Below are 20,859 nucleotides of genomic sequence, written 5' to 3' on the forward strand. Positions count from 1 at the left end.
TCTGATCGTTTTTACATGCATCCATAAAGTTATATTCTGCAATCGAATAGAGTCTCCGATAACAATCAAACTGGAAAGCGATCAGCCTTTAAAAGTGCTTTACGCAAAATGAAGTTCTGAAATGCCATTAAAACTTGTTTTTTATTTAGTTACCCTTTCACTGTTACCAGGAAAGGGTCGTCCAATTTTAGTTTGGTGTTTTTATTTTAAGGTTTGGTTTTAATAATTTTATCAGTTTTATTCTGCACTGAGGATGGTCAAGCGAAGGTCTTGACCGAAATATTTGCGTAGTTTTTTAATTTTTTAACTGGCTGTTAATTGTCCTCGTTTTCTTCCTTTCTTCGCGATTTTTTGTTTTATCCAAATTTTGAGATAGCCATTTTGTTCGACTTCGTTAAAAAGTCTGGAAATGATGTCTTTAAGGATGAATCTCCCCCCACAGCCCTCAGGACAGAGGTTGTAAGTTATACCCTTGGGGCATATAAGGTTTTCTTATATATAAAAAGCGTTGTCGTAGAAACTTCAAAAAGGAATGATTTGATTGGAAATTGAAACGGCTAGTGCCCTTTTTATTAATCAAAAGTGATTGGATGGTAAATAGCTCCTTCTCACGCCCACCATTTCCCCAAACACATCCAATCAAAACTTTGAGATAGCCATTTTGTTCAACGTAGTTGAAAGGTCCGGAAATTATGTCATTCAGGATGACAACCCCCTCACAGCCCTCGGGGCAAGGGTTTTAATTTATGCCCTGGAGGTATATAAGGTGTTTATAGAAAGCGTTGTCGTAAAAACCCAGAAAGGGCTCATTCGAGTGAAAATTGAAAGGGCTAGGTCCCTTTTTAATAGTAGAAAACTGTTGGAAGGCTTGACACTTTTATAGTAAAGATCGATGTGGGTATAATGTATTATTATTATTTTTTTTTTGTTTAGACCAGGGCACTTCGCATCGAAGGAGTTGTCTTAGGAACTTCGAAACAGTGGCGGATCCAGAGGGGGGCGAGGGGGACGCGTGCCCTCCCCATTTAACGTAGTCTGAAGTATTGTAATTTACTTAATTAACGCAAGTTTGTGTTAATTAAATTTGCTCCTACCGCAAGTTTATTGGATCAACCTCTTTTGCGCCCCCCCCCCCTAAAAAATATCCTAGATCCGCCCCTTTTTTTTAAAAGGGCTCGTTCGATTGAAAATAGAAAGGGATAATGCCCTTTTTAACAGTCAAATGTGATTAGAGGGTAACTAGTCCCCCTCCCACACCCACCCTCCCATTTGCCCAGCATGTTTAAAAACTAAATGTTGCCATAAGATTAAATCAAAATGCACTGTGTTAATGCTAATTCCCAATAAGGCATCTCAGCAGTATCCCAAGAACGACCGAGGGTATTATGTTCAAACTTTTGGGGCTAATTCTGCTCTTAATATATAACCAAATCAAAATAGCGTAAGTGTATCCAAGCTATCAAAGAAAGTAAACAGATTTTTTTTGCGAGTGGTATTAAGTTTTCTATTTTAGCGTCAACTAGAGGAGGTATGAAACTAAATTAAACACCACTATTTGTGTCCAGATTTTTAAAAGGGTATATCTTGTTAAAAATTGCTGAAAATTTGTCTCCAGCATACAAATAGCAGGCAAAAAAAAAACAACCATAAAGTCTTAAAAAAACCGAAAGATTAAAAAAGTTATTTTCCTTTTCCCTGAAAAGACTATGTCAATACAAAACGAACAGAAATTAATTAAGAAAACTTTTTCCACAAATTAAGTTTTTCAAAGAAAAGTAAAGAACTCCATTAATGGACAACCAAAAAGGAGCAAAAATAAAATCAAATAATCTACCAAGCGTGAAACTACCACAAATCAGCATCGATAAATAAATGAAATCCAAAAAGAACAGAAATAACAATAAATAACTGAGTCAAACTCAAAACTACCAGAAATTAACATGAATAGGGCTCAAAACCCCCTATGCCTTCCCAAGGCCAGAACACAATTTGCACTTTACTGAAAAAAATAAAAATGAATGTGCATTGTCAGTTTAATATAAATATACTGATATTTAGTAATCAAAATATTCATATTATTTGATTTATTAAAGTTATAGAAGTAAAAACATTTATATTTTTTCAGTAAACAAACAAATAAACACGCTTTCGTAATCTTTCTTCTGGCGAAAAAAAAAAAATTTTCGCAAATAGTAGCTTAGAAACCTTATTAGTAGGGCTTTTTGATGCGCTGAATCTGATGGTGTGATTTTCATGAAGATTTTATGGCTTCTAGGCTCTTTCACTAAATAAAATCTCTTTCTGGCTTTTATGGCTAACTTTCTCAGGCTCTTAGCCTTTAATAGGTAATTGAGCTGGGTCGCTCCTTACTTACAGTTCGTTACCACGAACTGTTTGAAAAACGAACTATAAATGAAAAAAAAAGTTTAAGGGAAGTGATTAACTGTATGGTAGCGACGGTAAAATTTATTTCTTCGTACTCTTTAGTGTTTCGTGGTAAAAATGAAGTTTTTTTGGTGAAAATAATGGTAATTATTTAGGTGCTATGGAATACTTATCTGATTTCAATCCATTTTTTCGAGAACACCAACAATTATTTGAAAAACCTTTTAAATTGTAAAACGGCATTCTCCAAAAACTGATTCTCTTTTAGCTGCATAATGCTCCAATCAATACACCTGTCAAATCTAAAGCATCTAAAACCTGGAAAATCTCCCTTTGAAAACTGTCCTGTTATTGTCCTGTTATTATTTGTGTTCTAGAGATATTGTTTGAGCATATAGAGCTTTGTATGTCTCTTTAGTTAGCTGTTTAAAGTAGGAATATAACATTTTCTGGTCCTGGATTGCTTCCTTGAATTTGCAAGGACTAAACTTTTCAGCAGCTCGTTCCTGCTTGGAGCTTGAACATAATACAGGGAAAAAAAATAAGGAAAAGAAACAAGGGAGCTTTTAAATTGTAAATTTTTTAAATGAGAGTTCTTTTCACATAAAAATTTTTATTTCAAAAAAGTAGAAGAATACAAATGTAAACTGTCTGATGTTCACCAATAGCGGAGACCAGCACCATAGCCGTATCCACCATAGAAGGGACGATAGAGGCCCCCGGAGATGCCAGCACCATAACCTCCATAGAGCCCGCCATAACCATAGCCAAGTCCAGCACCATAGCCAAAACCGTAACTTGGAAGGAATGATTCACTTCCTTCAATGTCTGTGCCCTCCTTTTTTTCTTCTGCTGGTGCGCAGAATGCAATGGCGAAAAGACCAAGGAAAACCTGAAAGAATGAGTAGAGTTAACTAGATTGTGCTTTCAAAAAGAAAGTCGCTCTGAAAAAGAATTCACAGGGTATAAAAACATGTTTTTTTGCCTTGAATATACCCCACAATTTTTTTTTTTTTTTTATCATATAACGCCCTGATTTAATAATCGTCAAGATTTATGAACCTGTATCCATAGTCAGTGTATTTAAATTATCAAATGATGTCCAAAACGCATAGTTCGACTTAGGGAAAAGTTCTTTAAAGAATCCTTGACAATTTTTCAATCCCCCTCCTTTTAAAAAAAAAGGCAAATTAAGTCCAACGTTTGTCTGTATCTTGAACAAAATGTTTTTTTTTTCATGACAAAATCCTAATAAAATTTTAAGATTCTGTTATCAAATCCCTCTAAACCTAATTTATTCAAATGCTCTTTGAAGTAAAGATGAGTTCATATTAAAAAAAAAAACTTAAAAAAGGAAAAATATATCAAAAATAAACATTACTTACAAGTATTTTCATCATTTTTACTGGTTTCTGGTTCGTAATTTGCTTAGACAACATACAATCAAACAGTGATATAAAGTTTGCTTGTTGAATGCTTATATTTGAAAATTGCCCTGCTTCTTAGCCTTGAATGGTAACCCGTGATGCTTTGTTTGAATTAATCTTGTATAGTATGACAACAGTCCATTATTCGATTTTTTCGTGCTATTAGTAATCTGAATTAAAACAAATGTCTTCCGGAAATGCTAATATTTAATTTGATTATTGACCATTTTATCAGGTTTAAATGTACCAGAGCCAGGATAGAGGGTAATCAACACACAGGTAATTTTGAAAATAAGGTTCTAAAAGACGTTTCCGGACGATTTTGGGCATTTCTACAAAACATTTCCGACAACCCGAAATTTATCTGTATGCAGCTCCTAGAAATGAATAGACCCCGATCTAAGTGCAAATCTGTCGGCACTCCTAGTATTGAAGCATTGAAGGGTATACGTGGAGAGAGATTTTTGAAATAGTAGTGACCCCTTCGCATATCATTGTAATGCACGCCTGGACTATCAGGAGCAACGATCTAGCATTTCCTGTAGTAAAGAGCTATGTAGTAAAAAGCATTTCCTGTAGTAAAGAGCTATAAGCCTTCAATGTACTATCTGTTAATATTATCTTTCCCAGAGCCACTTTACACGGAAGGAGTGGTCCTCGAAATTTTGGAAGGATTCATTTGATTTGAAATTGGAAGTTCTAGTGATTTTTAAAATGATCCAACAGGCAGTGGGGAAAGGAATGTAAGTATCTAAACTGACAATTGTCTAAAAATATGTTTTAGAAATGACAAGAAAACTTGTATAGTATTTCAGAATCAGAAAAGTTTTTATGTTGAAAATTTCAGAGGATATTGAGGGGGATACTGAACTAAATCAGTATGTGCAACAGATTTTCAAAAGGGTGTATCTACAATAATATTGGAAATGGCTAAGGGTTTTAAGTTGAAACTTCCAGGCAATACTGAGGTAAATTTTGGCCAAAATCAAATAACACCACGTGGATCCTGATTATCAAAATGGCATATCTGTATAGTACTAGTAACGGCTTAAATTATTAGGCTGAAGATATCAGGGAATGTTGAAAGCAATCGAAAGACCCTACGTGAATCCTGGTTGTAAGGGTGCAACCCCAATGTTCCGGGAGCGGCTAAGTTGAAACTTTTAAAAATGCTGAAGGTGTGTTGAACTAAATCAAAAGATACATGGAGTATCCAGGATGTGAAAAGGGCGTATTTACTGTTTTCTGGTCGTTTGAAGTTTGAATTATTATGGGAATTTATTTCTGATCGGCTTAGCTTTTGATATGATTCTTTTACTTTTCTTTGAAAAGCTTCTCTTTCGGAAAAAAAATTTTCTTTAAGTTTAGTGAAGTAAAAAAGAGGCTCGTAATAGTTTAATTCATCTATAACTTTCTTCAGTTATAAAACAGAAATATAGAACATAAAATTCTTAATAAACAGCAATCTTTATTTTCTTTTCAAATAATATTATAAATCAATAGTAATATTCTCAAGTCTGTTGCTGAACCAACCTGCTGTTGGAATCAGAAAATCAAGCATAGGTTTTGAATAATTCAATACAGCAATGCAGCAGGGTGGGGCTGCCACCCTGCTGCACCCAACGTTAAAAGGGTGGGGCTGCCACTGCTATCCCTTCACTCCTTGCGCTAAAGGGTGACTTTTTGCCCCAGTGCTTAAAGAACGATTGATCGAACAAAGACGATTGAAATAGGACAGCATGTAGTGTTGGGCGATAATTCGAATAAACGATTTATCAATATTTTTACTTTCGATATCCGATAATCGATATATCGATTTCGACATTTCTGATCATTTTTTTTGCTCACATTGACTTTAGGCTTTGCCAAAATTCAATAGCAAAAATTGTAATTAAAGAGCATTTTGCGCAATATTTTCCAAATTTTGAATAAAAAACAGAAAAAACTTCCACTATATGAATGAATATTACACAAATCCTGATTTGGAACTACTCAGACTCAGGATAAATAAAAATATTCGGCTATTGAAGACTAGCCGCATATTTATAGTTTCCCCTGAGAGTTGATTCTGCCTTTCAGCGATTAAATGATTTTCTTTTCTTTCCATTGAAAGTACGGAGCTACATTAAAACTCAAAAGAACAGAAACTGTTCCGTGTATGAGGGGGATAACCTCTCCTCAATACCTCGCTCTTTACACCAAAAGTTCTTTTTGTATTTAAAAATATTCTTAATCTAATCAAAGGCCTCTTTTTTCAGGTGTTGTTCTTAAATAATTGGGAGGGGGAAGTTAAAATTAGCGTAAAAAACGAGGTATTGAGGAAAGGGGCCCACTTCTCATACACGAGACAATTTCCGTTCGTTTTAATTTGGATGTTGCTCCTTAATTTTAGTTGACAAAAACTGTTTTTTTTTATTTAATTGTTTTTCAAATCATACCTGAAATCCTCCTTCCGTGGAAAATGTTTCCTGGAATTCTCTCCTCTCAATGTCTCATTGGGAAGTTTCTCCCGTGCAAAATTCCCATATAGAGAATCTCTCCAGTAAAAAATATCCCACCCTTCAAAAGTCCTACAGAAAGTTTCAACTCCTTTGAAAATTTTCCCTGGGCAATTTTCCCTGGGCAATTTTCCCTTTATATCTCCACATGTGAAATTAAATTGGCAAAGAGAAAGTAAGTCAATAAAAAAAAGAGTAAATTTTCCTTTTGATGATTTTCCTTTGAAAGTTTATTCCGGAAATTTCCCTCCACATGGATATACAAGGTTTTTATAGAAAGTGTTGTCGTAGAAAATTCCAAAAAGGCTTGTTCGATTGGAAATTCAAAGGGCTAGTGTCCTTTTCAATAGTCGAAATTAATTGGAGGGCAACTAACCCCTCTCTCACGCCCACCTTTTCCCCACACACATACAATCAAAATTTTGAGATAGCCATATTGTTCAACCTAGTCGAAATTTCTGAAAATTAGGTCTTTGAGGATGACAACCCCCCCCACAGCCCTCAAGGTAACGGTTATAAATTATGCCCTGGAGGAATATAAGGTTTTTTATAGAAAGTGTTGTCTTAGAAACTTCAAAAAGGGCTCATTGGACTGGAAATTGAAATGGCTAGTGCCTTTTTTAATAGTTGAAAGTGATTGGAGGGCAACTAACACCCCTTCCACACCCACCCTTTATCCAAACACATCCAATCAAAATTTTGAGATAGCCATTTTGGTCAAAGTAGTTGAAAGGTCCGGAAATTATATCTACACTCCCCCCACAGCCCTCAGGGTAAGGGGTGTAAATTATGCCCTGTGAAAAGCTTTGTCGTAGAAACTTGAAAATGGGCTCATTCGATTGAAAATTCAAAGGGCTAGTGCCCTTTTTAATACTCGAAAGTCATTTGACTTACTAATCCATCTTAGGGTAACTAACCCTTCTCTCACGCCCACCTTTTCCCCAAACACATCCAATCAAAATTTTTAGATAGCCATTTTGCTCTACGTAGTTAAAAGTTTTAGAAATTAGGCCTTTGAGGATGATAACCCCCCAGAGCCCTGGGCAAGTGTTGTCAGTTATGCCCTGGGGGTATATAAGGTTTTTATTGATAGTGATGTTGTAGAAACTTAAAAAAGAGCTCATTCGATTGGTAATTAGAGCTTGTGGGCTTGTGCCTTTTTTAATAGTCGAAAATGGTTGGAGGTTAACTAACACCCCTCTCACACCCACCATTTCCCCAAACTCATCCAATCAAAATTTTGAGACAACCATTCTGTTCGACGTAGTTAAAAAGTCTGGAAATTATGTCTTTGAGGATAACACTCCCCCCAAAGCTCGCAGGGCAGGGGTTGTAAGTTATGCCCTGGGGGCAAATAAGGTTTTTTTTATAGAAATCGTTGTCGTATAAACTTCAAAAACAAATCATTCGATTGGAAATGCAAGTAGGCCCCCTCTCACGCCCACCATTTCCCTAAACACATCCAATCAAAATTTTGAGATAGCCATTTGGTTTAACGTAGTTGAAAAGGTCCGGAAATTATGTCTTTTAGGATGACAACCACCTCACAGCCCTCAGGGTAAGGGTTTTCATTTATACCCAGGGGGTATTTAAGGTGTTTATAGAAAGCGTTGTCGTAGAAACTCAAAAAGGGCTCTTTCGATTGGAAATTTTAAATAGTCGAATAGTGTCCTTTTTAATAGTTGAAACTGATTGGAAGGCGTGACATTTTTATAGTGAAGATCGATGTGGGTACAATGTACTACTATTTTTTTCTTTATTTTTGTTTAGACCAGGGCACTTCGTATCGAAGAATTTATCTTAAGAACTTTGAAACAGAGGCGGATCCAAACGGGGTGGGGGCGCCCCCCTAACTTAGTCTAAATCAGTGTAATCTAATTAATTAGCGCAAGTTTGCGTCAATGAAACTTGCTCCTAACGCAAGTTTATTGGATCAACCTATTTTGCGCCCGCCTAAATAAAATCCTAGTTCCGCCCCTGCTTCGAAAAGGGCTCATTCGATTGAAAATTGAAAGGGCCAATGCCCTTTTTAATAGTCGAAAGTAATTGGAGGGCAACTAGTCCCCCTTCCACGCCCACCCTCCTATTTTCCATTATGTTTAAACACTAAATGTCGCCTTAAGACTAAATCAAAATGCAATGTGTTAATGCTAATTCCCAATAAGGCATCTCAGCAGTATCCCAAGAACGACTGAGGGTATTATGTTCAAACTCTCGGGGCTACTTCTGTTCTTAAAATTTAACCAAATCAAAATAGCGTAAGGGAATCCAAGCTATCAAAGAAAGTAAACAGATTTTTTTTGCGAATGGTATCAAGTTTTCTATTTCAGGTCAACTAGTAGTCCGAGGGCCACTAAAGCTTATCTCGTTTATTTCTGATTTGAGGTGGTCAGAAAGACACAGTCAGTTTGACAATATTTTCCGACTATATCAACCACGCTGAATCCGAATATGGGTGATGGCAAAGTTGGATATCACGGCTTGACCTTGTAAAAGCAAAAAAACACCCTTTTTAGGCCATTAAAACGTGTACAGCCTATTTATTTTTTTTTCGAAGGTTGTTCCACTCCGATTTAGTTGCGCGACATCACATTTTGGTCCTAATATGGTCTTCTCATAGAATATGTTAAATTTTTTCCGATATCTTGTATAGCCCAAGAGCTATAGACTAATATTTATTAATTTCCCCCGAAAATCTCAAAATTCAAAGGTTCATTTTCAACTAAACCACGTATCTCGGACCTTTCTATAATTTTTGTGTTTTTCATTCCTCTCCAGAATTTACCTTTTGTATTTAGCTTCACATTGCCGTAAAGTTCAAAGCTTAAACTGTTCTGTAGAGCCGTGTAGAATTTTTAAAAAAAAATTAGGCCAAAAAATATATGCAAAAACACATTTTTCCCAAATGATAATGTGACACATCTTTTATGCTAGAATTAAACACCAAATCCGAATATGAACTTTACTTTTCAACCAGATAACAACTTTTTTTTTCTTTTTTTTTGTGTGTGCTAATTCAAATTGTATTTACAATGCTGACTGATTTTCAGTTTATCTGCTGATAAGAATGGGACACTGACAGTCTCCCTACAAATCCTAACCCAAAAACCTAGTGAGATGTGATCATAACAGAGACAGATCACTTAAGACATTATCTTTGTTGTTTGGTAAATTTGGCAAAACATTTCTGAAAAAGAAAACAGTCCTTGGCGACTTAAAACTCACTCTCAGAGATATTAGTGACTTCAGCGACGTTCCAATTCAGCCCATATTTGTGGCCTGGGCGCTCTGTAGGTATATTCCAACCAATCTTATCGATGCCACTGTTGTCGACTCCAGCGCAGAATTGCCCAGTTTCAAGTTATTTTATGCAAGCCAGATAGAGAGTGAAGTGATACCTATTACTCGTATCGGATACCTACCAGTCATACCAAGTCCTCCATCTAATCCAGCAGTTGCTGAAGAGGCAATATACACTATGCATCGTATAGCTTGCGCACTGAAGTTACCTCATACTGTAATAACGTGTGACCAAACTATCTACGTTATCATTATCGCATTAAAAAAGAAACAGCCTGAAGCATTCAGTGATGTTATTCCAAGAATGGGTGGATTGTATCTGTGTATGAACTTCCTTGGTGTGATTGGGTACCTCATAAACGGAGCTAACTACATAGGTCAGTCGAGGAGCACCAGAGCTGCGTCATCAAAAGATTATTATAGACTTTCATACTTACCTGATGAGCCAGAAACGCCCTTTGTCCTGCCGACACATGACCAGCTTGTTCTAAGTAAATAGGGACAATGTGGTCATTTTCGCCATATGCGATTAATCACATGGAATGTCCAGGGTATGAGAAATAAGGTTGAACAAGTACTGAAGGACCTAAGTGGTGTTGATATTATTGCTCTTGTGGAGTCGTGGCATAGTGACGATGCAGTGCCTTATTTTGAAGGATACTGGGTAGAAAATGTTACGCATAAACCAGAAAAGAATATGAGATATTATGGAGGTATTTTTTTGTTAATTAAGCAAGGTCGTTTCCGCAAACATTCTCGATTTTCTAGTGTATCGGTGAATATTATATGGGTTTGGATTCATCTTGCTAGTGGTAAAAGTTTGATTTTAGGTGCCTGTATATTGCCCCCCAGAATAGTTCGTATGTAGTAGAAGTGACATGGGATTTATAGAGGAGGAGCTTAGGCAACTGTAATCACGTTTTGATAAGGATTATTTTTTGGTAGTGGGGAACTTTAATGCTTATAAGGGAATATGTAAGGAGATTAATCGAGTATCATTTGTTGATACACCGGACCTGATACCTGATATTTGTAAGACATCTAGAAGGAGCAAAGATATTGAAAGAAGGGTTAATTGTTGGGGTAAAATGCTTCCGGAACTGTGTTCAGATAGTGCATTAGTGATTGGAAATGGAAGATTTGGGAAGGATAAGGAGGAGGGTGAGTTTAATTGTCTGTCGGGGACAAACCCTAGTGTAATTGATTATGTTTTGGTTGGTATTGAGCTCGTGGCCCTGACAGTTGATATTGAGGGTCTTAGGGTCATAGGCTCTGACCACTTATCAGTTGAGATTAAACTTTGCCTTGGAAGAGGAGTTCCAAGGAATAAAAAAGGTGATAGTCCTACTAGTAGGGTTAAAAAGGATCTTTGTTTTTCAGGGAAGTTTTTAAAGAGTGAATGGAGTAATGAGGAGCTGGAGTTGATGAAAGAGGAGTTTTTGAGGCCTGAAATAATTGAGAAAGTTGAGAGTCTGCACGAAGAAACAAGAGATATAGATGAAATTTGGGAAGATTTGGGTTTTGTTATTTATGAGTGTGCTCGTGTGTCAGAGAAACCAAATATGAAAAGGAAAGATAGTTTTTTTGATGATGAATGTAGTTCTTTTAAAAAGGAGTTGGAGGAGTTATTAGATTTGATGAATGCTTGCTCAGTAGAGGAAGGATGGCAGAGTTTGTTTTTACGGTTTAAGGAAAGGAGAAGGGAATATAATAGGCTAAAACGGAGGATAAACGGGAGAAAATTAGAGTGGAACAGAAAGAGATAAAGAAGGCTTATATGGTAGGGGATACAAAATAATTTTGGTCAGGAGTAAGGCAGGAGAATAGACAAGGAAAAGGCCAATTACAAATCTCTGAAGCTGATAATTGGCCTAGTTTTCTTGAGAGTATACATGAAGATTCTAGTGGCCTTGATAGTGAAGAATCAAGTGTTGCTCCGCAGTTTCCGATGAAAGAAAAAGATTATGAGTTTGTGAAGGAGGTAACCTCAGAAGAAGTTAGGAAAGTAGTTAAGAAGATGAAGGGAGGGCCAGGGCCAGGAATAGATGGTATACCAGCAGTTTAGATGAAGAGGTTTCTTGTTTTTATTTGCTAGTTTTAGTGGATATTTTTAATAGAATTATAAATAGTGGTATATGGCCGTCCATATGGAAAGTATCGATTATGGTACCTCTATTTAAGAAGGTAGTTCTAGTGATCATGATAGCTATAGGTTGATAGCATTAGCGCCTGCACTTAGTAAAATTTTAGAAAAGATTTTGGACAATCGGTTGAATGAATGGTTGGAGGGTTATTGGGTAATTAAAGAGGAGCAGGGGGGTTTCAGGAAAAGATATAGTACGTCTGATAGAGCATTTGTGTTAAGTGCACTGATAGAGAAGTATAAATCAGGTGGAAATAAGCTGTATGTTGCGTTTCTAGACTTAAGAAAGACATTCGAAAATGTAGATAAAGCTCTCCTTGAAAAGTGTTTAAGAGATGTAGGTCTACATTTAAGTTTTATTCGTTTATTTGTTGGTATGTATTCCGGGACTAAGCCTATGGTCAGGGTTGCAGGTTCGGGATTTCCCAGGCTATTTGACCTTACATAAGGAGTGAAGCAGGGCAGCACCATGTCCCCGAGATCGTTCGGTTTGTTTTTGAATGATATGGTGGAGTTTCTGGAAAAAAATGGGCTCCAAAGCTGTCTTGGAAAAATTAATTTTTCGGTGTTATTATTTACACTGCAATGGTGGCGAAGTCGGCAAGGGAGCTTCAGATATTACTTGATTTAATTGAGGAATATTTAAAAATGAAAAAGTTACAGCTTAACGTTATGAAAACTAAAGTGGTTGTTTTCAGTAAAAGGAAAGAAAAAATAGATAATATATTTGTATTTGGAGGACAACAAATAGAAGTAGTTGAAAAAACAAAGTATCTTGGTTATATTTTCCAAAGTAATGGTGGATGGATTTATCAAATTAAAGAAGTGCAACATTTTCACTTTTCAGGAATAAAATTAGTGGAATAAAGAATTTGTCTTTGCATAAAAGGGTTTTTTATCTAAGATTATGCCGATTCTCCATTACGGGGCAGAGATATGGGGACATGAGAACGCTACCCAGTTAGAAAGCGTTCAGCTAGGTTATTTTAAGAGATTGTATGGGTTGCATAGAATGACCCATACCCAGTCTCTTAAAGGAGACCTTGGACTGTGGTCTCTTAAAAGTTATAGGACAGTCCAAATTATAAAATTTTGGCTAAGGGTTGTACAGTTACCCAGTGAAAGGCTACTGATGGCTGCATATGATGAGTTACTTCAGCTACATAGGAAAAGATCTTGGCCTTTTAAAGTTAAAGAGGTACTGGATAAGACAGGTTTTTCTTTCGCATGGAATGATGGCCTTGGAACAACTAGTCAACAATTACTCCAGACCTGTATCGGTCTGGAGGACCGATACAGGTGTATCGAGGGTCACATTATCGTAGTAGAGGCCTTGTATAGAGTATATTGGAATGCTCTTGAAAAGTATTACATTGATTGAGACAAAGAAGCAACTAATTTTGATGAGCTGTCAGATTTAATGTCTGCGTTCATGAATTGCGGAGGCTCCTTTGACAGCCTAGACAAACAATTGGAATGTATGAAACCTTTGATGAACCAGTTCAACAAGTCGCGTGATAAAACCTTACAATGAAGTTTTGGATGGAGTATATGAATCTTGTGCTGATTCTTCTCCAGTTCCTGGTGGCAGAGCGTGGGAGAGACTGGGAAGGTCATATTATGGGTGTAACCCTCATGTTGCCGTATTTGACAGCGCAGGGCATTATAAGTACACTGCATGCTTAATCCAGTATTTGAGTGACATGAAAACCTTGCCACCTAGCTTGAATAATATCTTTGTCAAAGGACTATTTTACGTGAAGCGGAAAAATTGCAAGATGAATTGTGTTTCCCCAGATAATGCACTGGAATCCACACTCAACCTTGAATTAAAACAAAAGAGAGGAATAAAGGGAATCACAGTTGGACAAGGAAATCAAGCTGGTTCTGGAGGACCAGATGATACAGAAATGGGGTGATGAGATTAAGAATTCGGAAACTTTAAGGTATTATAAAGAGGCTAAGATAATGTATGGTCACGAATTTTACTTTAAGTTAAATTTACCGTCTAGATACCTTACATATTGGATGCAGCTACGATCTAATTGCCTTCCGATTCGTTCGAGATTGAAAGTTTTTAAGAGGAGGAAAAGTGTCCCGGACGGCAGGTTTGCTTGCCCTCTTTGCCAAGAAGAGGAGGAAAATTTGGAGTATTGTCCTATTCGTTGTCGAGGTCTTTTAGGGGTAAGATAAAATTTATTTGGGAATGATGGAGTGGTGCTTCCTGATGCCTTGAAAAGTATATCGTCAAATTTTATTTGTCTAGTGGGAAGATATCTTGATGAGTTTTTTTTGCAAAAAGAAGAGAGTAGTTTTTATTTTATTTTTATTTTTCGTTATTATTGTGTCGAGTGCTATAATTTATTAATCTTGTATGTTATTTGCGTACATGGCCACATTTTGGCATGAAATACACGTTATCTTATCTTCTCTTAAACGGCTCGGGGCTTGAAGAAATCTTTAGTCAGGCTGGCATCTTACTCTCTGGAACTGCTAAAAAAGCTGTGACTGGAAAACCCTATTACAGGTGTATCGAGGGTCACATTATCGTAGTAGAGGCCTTGTATAGAGTATATTGGAATGCTCTTGAAAAGTATTACATTGATTGAGACAAAGAAGCAACTAATTTTGATGAGCTGTCAGATTTAATGTCTGCGTTCATGAATTGCGGAGGCTCCTTTGACAGCCTAGACAAACAATTGGAATGTATGAAACCTTTGATGAACCAGTTCAACAAGTCGCGTGATAAAACCTTACAACGAAGTTGTGGATGGAGTATATGAATCTTGTGCTGATCCTTCTCCAGTTCCTGATGGCAGAGTGTGGGGGAGACTGGGAAGGTAATATTATGGGTGTAACCCTCATGTTGCTGTATTTGACAGCTGCAGGGCATTATAAGTACACTGCATGCCTACTCCAGTATTTGAGTAACATGAAAACCTTGCCACCTAGCTTGAATAATATCTTTGTCAAAGGACTATTTTACGTGAAGCGGAAAAATTGCAAGATGAATTGTGTTTCCCCAGATAATGCACTGGAATCCACACTCAACCTTGAATTAAAACAAAAGAGAGGAATAAAAGGAATCACACTGAACTCAATAGCAGTTGCCAAGTGGACCTTCACCATACCATTCTGTGCTGAGGTTTCCTCTGCCCTTTAGTAGTATCCTAGGTGCTGATTTGACGAGCACATTGACGAGCACAAGAATATACACTACAGTCTCAATTGCACAAGGAATTGCACAAGAATATACACTACAGTTTCAATTGCACAAGGAACTATACAAAACCTACCAGACAAGTTTCCGGGCCAACCAGACATGTTTCTGGGCCAAGCAGACAAGTTTCTGGGTCAACTATAGGTTTCAGGGCCTTTACGTTCCATGGCACCTTTCCAGAGCATGTACCTATGGATTTGGGGCCTTTACGTTCCTTCCTGCTATACCAAGGCTGGTTTGGTGGGTATAATCTGGTTTGTTGGGTATAGTCTGGTTTGGTGGGTATAGTCTGGTTTAGTTTTTCAAAGAGAGTGAGTATTTGACATTTTTGCAAAAAGGGATAAGGAATTCGCAAATTGGACACTATGAACGATATTAATTAATGTTTTTAATAATAGGAGTGTGAATGATTCTAATTAGTGATTGTATGAAGGTGGAAAAAAAGGATTAAACTGATTAACATTTAAGGTAACCCCGAAGGGGTTGTTAACTCAGGTAATTTGTTATAAATTTGAAACAACATCAGTCTATGAAAATGACTAACGACGATAGAATGACATTGTGAGTTGACCTAGCTTTACCTCTCCGATGTGTCAATTTTGGAGGGAAAATAAAAAATACTCAGAATCTAAAATAAACGGGATCTGCCTCAAGGGGATGGCTCAGAGGCCCTTCGTTCCCCCATTTCTGAGGGCAGAAGAGGGGGGGGGGGTAGGTTCAATTTTGGTAGGAAAACCAAAAATACTCAGAATCAAAAATAAACGGGATCTCCCTCAAGGGGAAGGCACAGAGACTCCACGTGCCCCATTATGTGAGGGCAGGGGAGGGGGGGGAGGGTAAATTTTTGAGGGAAAACCAAAAATTCTAAGAATCTAAAAAAAATGGGATATGCCTCAAGGGCAAGGTTCAAAGGCCCTTCGTTCCCAAATTTCTGAGGGCAGGGGAGGGGGGGTAAATTTTGGAGGGAAAATCAAAAATGCTCAGAACCGAAAATAAAGGGGATCTGCCTCAAGGGCAAGGCTGAGAGGCCCCTCCTTCCTCCATTTCTGAGGGCAGGTGGGAGGGGGAGTCAATTTTGGAGGGAAAACCAAAAATACTCAGAATCGAAAATAAACGGGATCTGCCTCAAGGGCAAGGATCAGAGGCCCTTTCTTCCACCAGTTCTGGGGGCAGGGGAGAGGGGGGGACAATTTTGGAGGGGAAACCAAAAATGCACACAATCGAACATAAAGGGGATCTGCCCCACGGGGACGGCTCATAGGCCCCTCCTTCCTCCATTTCTGAGGGCAGGGGGGAGGGGGAGTCAATTTTGGAGGGAAAACCAAAAATACTCAGAATCGAAAATAAACGGGATCTGCCTCAAGGAAAAGGCTCAGAGGCCCCTCCGTCCTCCCTTTCGGAGGGCAGGGGAGAGGGGGAGTCAATTTTGGAGGGAAAACCAAAAATACTCAGAATCTAAAATAAACGGGATCTGATTCACGGGGAAGGCTCATATGCCCGTCGTTCACCCATTTCTGAGGACAGGGGTGGGGGGGGACAATTTTGGAAGGGAAAACCAAAAATACTCAGAAAGTTCATTTTGAATTTCCTTCATTGAAGTGCAAGAGTTGGAATATTTCAGTAGTGTTTTGTTGTGCTTTACCTTGTCATAGTTGCATTCTCTTAATTTTTCAAAGTTCATTTTGAATTTCTTTTGTTGAAGTGCAAGAGTTGGAATATTTCAGTAGTGACTTGTTGTGCTTTACCTTGTCACAGCTACATTCTCTTTATTTTTCTAAGTTATCTTTGAATTTCTTTCGTTAAATGCAAGAGTTGGAATATTTCAGTAGTGACTTGTTGTGCTTTACCTTGTCACAGTTACATTCTATTTATTTTTCGAAGTTCATTTTGAATTTCTGTCGTAAAATGCAAGAGTTGGAATATTTCAGTAGTTACTTGTTGTGCTTTACCTTGTCACAGTTAAATTCTCTTGATTTTTCGAAGTTCATTTTGAATTTCTCTCGTAAAATGAAAGAGTTGGAATATTTAAGTAGTGTGTTGTTGTGCTTTACCTTGTCACAGTTACATTCTGTTTTTATTTCTTTCGCGAAGTGCAAGAATTGGAATATTTCAGTAGTGTCTTGTCGTGGTTTACCTTGTCACAGCTACATTCTCATGATTTTTTAAAGTTCATTTTGGATTTCTTTCGTGAAATGCAAGAGTTGGAATATTTCAGTAGTGACTTGTTCTGCTTTACCTTGTCATAGTTACATTCTCTTGATTTTTTAAAGTTCATTTTGAATTTCTGTCGAGAAATGCAAGAATTGGAATATTTCAGTAGTGTTTTGTATTGGTTTACCTTGTCACAGTTACATTCTCTTGATTTTCATAGTTCATTTTGAATTTATTTAATTGATATGCAAGAGTTGGAATATTCCACTAGTGTTGTGTTGTGCTTTACCTTGTAACAGTTACATTATATTAATATTTAAAAGTTCATTTTTAATTTATGTAGTGAAATGGAAGAATTGGAATATTTCAGTAGTCTCTTGTCGTGGTTTACCTTGTCACAGCTACATTCTCATGACTTTTCAAAGTTCATTTTGAATTTCTGTCGTGAAATGCAAGAGTTGGAATATTTCAGTAGTGTCTTGTTGTGCTTTACCTAGTCACAGTTACATTTTCTTTATTTTTATAAGTTAATTTTTAATTTCTTAAGTTAAATGCAAGAGTTGGAATATTTAAGTAGTGTGTTGTTGTACTTTACCTTGTCACAGTTACATTCTCTTGATTTTTCTAAGTTCATTTTGAATTTCTCTCGTTAAATGCAAGAGTTGGAATATTTCAGTAGTGTTTTGTTGTGCTTTACCTTGTCACAGTTACATTCTGTTGATTTTCATAGTTCATTTTGAATTTCTTTCATTGAAATGCAAGAGTTGGAATATTTCAGTAGTGTTTTGTAGTGCTTTACCTTGTCACAGTTACATTCTCTTAATTTTTCAAAGTTCATTTTGAATTTCATTCACAAAGTGCAAGAATTGGAATATTTCAGTTGTGTCTTGCCGTGGTTTACCTTGTCACAGCTACATTTTCATGATTTTTCAAAGTTCATTTTGGATTTCTTTAGTTGAAATGCAAGAGTTCGAATATTTCAGTAGTGACATGTTGTGCTTTACCTTGTCACAGTTACATTCTCTTGATTTTTTGAAGTTCATTTTGAATTTCTGTCGTAAAATGCAAGAGTTTGAATATTTAAGTAGTGTTTTGTTGTGCTTTACCTTTTCACAGTTACATTCTGTTGATTTTCATAGTTTATTTTGGATTTCTTTCATTGAAATGCAAGAATTGGAATATTTCAGTGGTGACTTGTTGTGCTTTACCTTGTCAAAGTTACATTTTCATGATTTTTCGAAGTTCATTTTGAATTTCTGTCGTGAAATGCAAGAGTTGGAATATTTCAGTAGTGTTTTGTTGTGCTTTAACTTGTCACAGTTACATTCTGTTGATTTTAATAGTTCATTTTGAATTTCTTTCATTGAAATGCAAGAGTTGGAATATTTCAGTAGTGTTTTGTTGTGCTTTATCTTATCACAGTTACATTCTCTTAATTTTTCAAATTTCATTTTGAATTTCTGTCGTGAAATGCAAGTTGGAATATTTCAGTAGTGACTTGTTGTGCTTTACCTTGTCACAGTTACATTCTCTTGAGTTTTCAAAGTTCATTTTGAATTTCTGCCATGAAATGCAAGAGTTGGATTCTGGTTCAAATCTGAAACTTTAGTCGTTTTTTTTGGATCGAAAAATAAAACTATTTCTATAAAATCTGAGCTAAAAAAGGGTTTTTGACCGTAAACTCTAGTTTTTTTTTGTAAGAAAATTATGGAAAATACAATTCGTTGGCTCAGAGGTGAAAATTAAGTCCAGTTATGGATCGGAAAATAAACAATATCTATAAAATCTGAGCTAATAGGTTTTTTTTTGCAATAAACTCTAGTTTTTTGTACGAAAATTTTGGAAAATACAATTCTCTGGTGCAAATCTGAAACTTTAGTCTATTTTTGGATCGAAAAATAAACTATTTCTGTAAAATCTGAGCTAATAGGGGTTTTTGACCATAAACTCTAGTTTTTTTTGTAAGAAAATTATGGAAAATACAATTCGTTGGCTCAACTTTAGTCGTTTTTTGGATCGAAAAATAAAACTATTTCTATAAAATCTGAGCTAAAAAAGGGTTTTTGACCGTAAACTCTAGTTTTTTTTTGTAAGAAAGTTATGGAAAATACAATTAGTTGGCTCATAGGTGAAAATTAAGTCCAGTTATGGATCGAAAAATAAACAATCTCTATAAAATCTGAGCTAATAGGGGTTTTTTGCAGTAAACTCTAGTTTTTTGTACGAAAATTATGGAAAATACAATTCTCTGGTGCAAATCTGAAACTTTAGTCTATTTTTGGATCGAAAAATAAACTATTTCTGTAAAATCTGAGCTATTAGGGGTTTTTGACCGTAAACTCTAGTTTTTTTGTAAGAAAATTATGGAAAATACAATTCGTTGGCTCATAGGTGAAAATTAAGTCCAGTTATGGATCGAAAAATAAACTATTTCTGTAAAATCTGAGCTAATAAGGGTTTATGGCCGTAAACTCTAGTTTTTTTTGAGAAAATTATGGAAAATACATTTCTCTGACTCAAATCTGAAAATTATGTCTATTTTTTGATAGAAAAACAAAATATTTATGTAAAATCTGAGATAATACGTGATTTTGACCGTAAACACTAGTTTTTTGTGAGAAAATTATAAAAAATAAAATTCTACGGTTCAAATCAGAAAATCTAGTCTATTTTTGGATCGAAATATATAACTATTTCTATAAAATCCGAACTAAAAAGGGTTTTTTGACCGTAAACTCTAGTTTTTGTAAGAAAATTATGGAAAATACAAATCTCTGGTTCAAATCTGAAACTTAAGTCTATTTTTGGATCCAAAAATAAAACTATTTCCGTAAAATCTGAGCTAAAAAGGGTTTTTGACCGTAAACTCTAGTTTTTTGTAAGAAAATTATGGAAAATACAATTCTCTGGTTCAAATCTGAAACTTAAGTTTATTTTTGGATCGAAAAATAAAACCATTTCTATAAAATCTGAGTTAAAAGGGTTTCAGACCGTAAACTCTAGTTTTTTGTAAGAAAATTATGGAAAATACAATTCATTGGCTCATACGTGAAAATCAAGTCCAGTTATGGATCGAAAAATAAAGTATTTCTGTAAAATCTGAGCTAATAAGGGTTTTTGGCCATAAACTCTAGTTTTTTATAAGAAAATTATGGAAAATACACGTCCCTGGTTCAAATATGAAACTTAAGTCTAGTTTTGGATCGAAAAATAAAACTATTTCTGTAAAATCTGAGCTAATAAGGGTTTTTGACCGTAAAATCTAGTTTCTTGTAAGAAAATTTTAGAAAATATAAATCTCTAGTTCAAATGTGAAACTTAAGTCCAGTTTTGGATACTCTTAATGATGAGGACTGATGGTTCTAATTCAATATTTTTTACATAAAAAAAGACTATTTTTTTTTAAACTTCGAAACTATTCAACTTTATTTATTTTTTATCTTTTTTTTTGTACATTTCTTAAAATGATAAAATATGCCAACGGCTCTAGCAATTGTACTCTATTATTGGTCAGAGATACGATGTGGCGTTACCATTGGTATTCTATGATCCGGTTATTGACACTACCTAGTTTATTGCATGTATTAAATCAGTAATTTTTACGCAGTGGAACGATAAACACATAAGTCATATCTTTAAAAAAAAAAGTGAAGATGGAGCATTTTAATAAAGTATGTTCACATAACAAGGTTATTGTAGCATTGAATGCCGACAAGGAGAAGTATTTAAACTATG

General features: G+C 35.9%; 2 protein-coding genes across 2 annotated transcripts in view; one reads left to right on the forward strand and one right to left on the reverse strand.

Moving 5' to 3' along the window:
* LOC148941523 (ras-related and estrogen-regulated growth inhibitor-like protein) overlaps positions 1-20,859 on the forward strand; it is a 387,592-nt gene that overhangs the window by 46,753 nt on the left and 319,980 nt on the right. The gene's annotated exons all lie outside the window — the stretch shown is intronic.
* Positions 2,985-3,830, reverse strand: LOC148941525 (uncharacterized). Its single transcript, XM_089104105.1, has 2 exons — positions 3,771-3,830; positions 2,985-3,277 (listed from the first exon to the last, which is right to left on the reverse strand). Exons 1-2 carry the CDS (start codon positions 3,822-3,824, stop codon positions 3,044-3,046), a joined length of 288 nt encoding a protein of 95 aa, XP_088960231.1. The 5' UTR covers positions 3,825-3,830; the 3' UTR covers positions 2,985-3,043.

This window comes from Artemia sp. Qi Xiang Cuo, chromosome 18 (genome assembly GCF_049724085.1).
Source record: "Artemia sp. Qi Xiang Cuo chromosome 18, ASM4972408v1, whole genome shotgun sequence".
Lineage (NCBI taxonomy): Eukaryota > Metazoa > Arthropoda > Branchiopoda > Anostraca > Artemiidae > Artemia > Artemia sp. Qi Xiang Cuo.

Excerpts from the sequence above, each read along its gene's own strand:
- LOC148941525 (XM_089104105.1), bottom strand. The coding sequence starts at position 3,824 with ATGTTGTCTAAGCAAATTACGAACCAGAAACCAGTAAAAATGATGAAA. Across the intron at positions 3,278-3,770 it reads TAAAAATGATGAAAATACTT|GTTTTCCTTGGTCTTTTCGC; the intron begins GTAAGTAATGTT and ends TCATTCTTTCAG.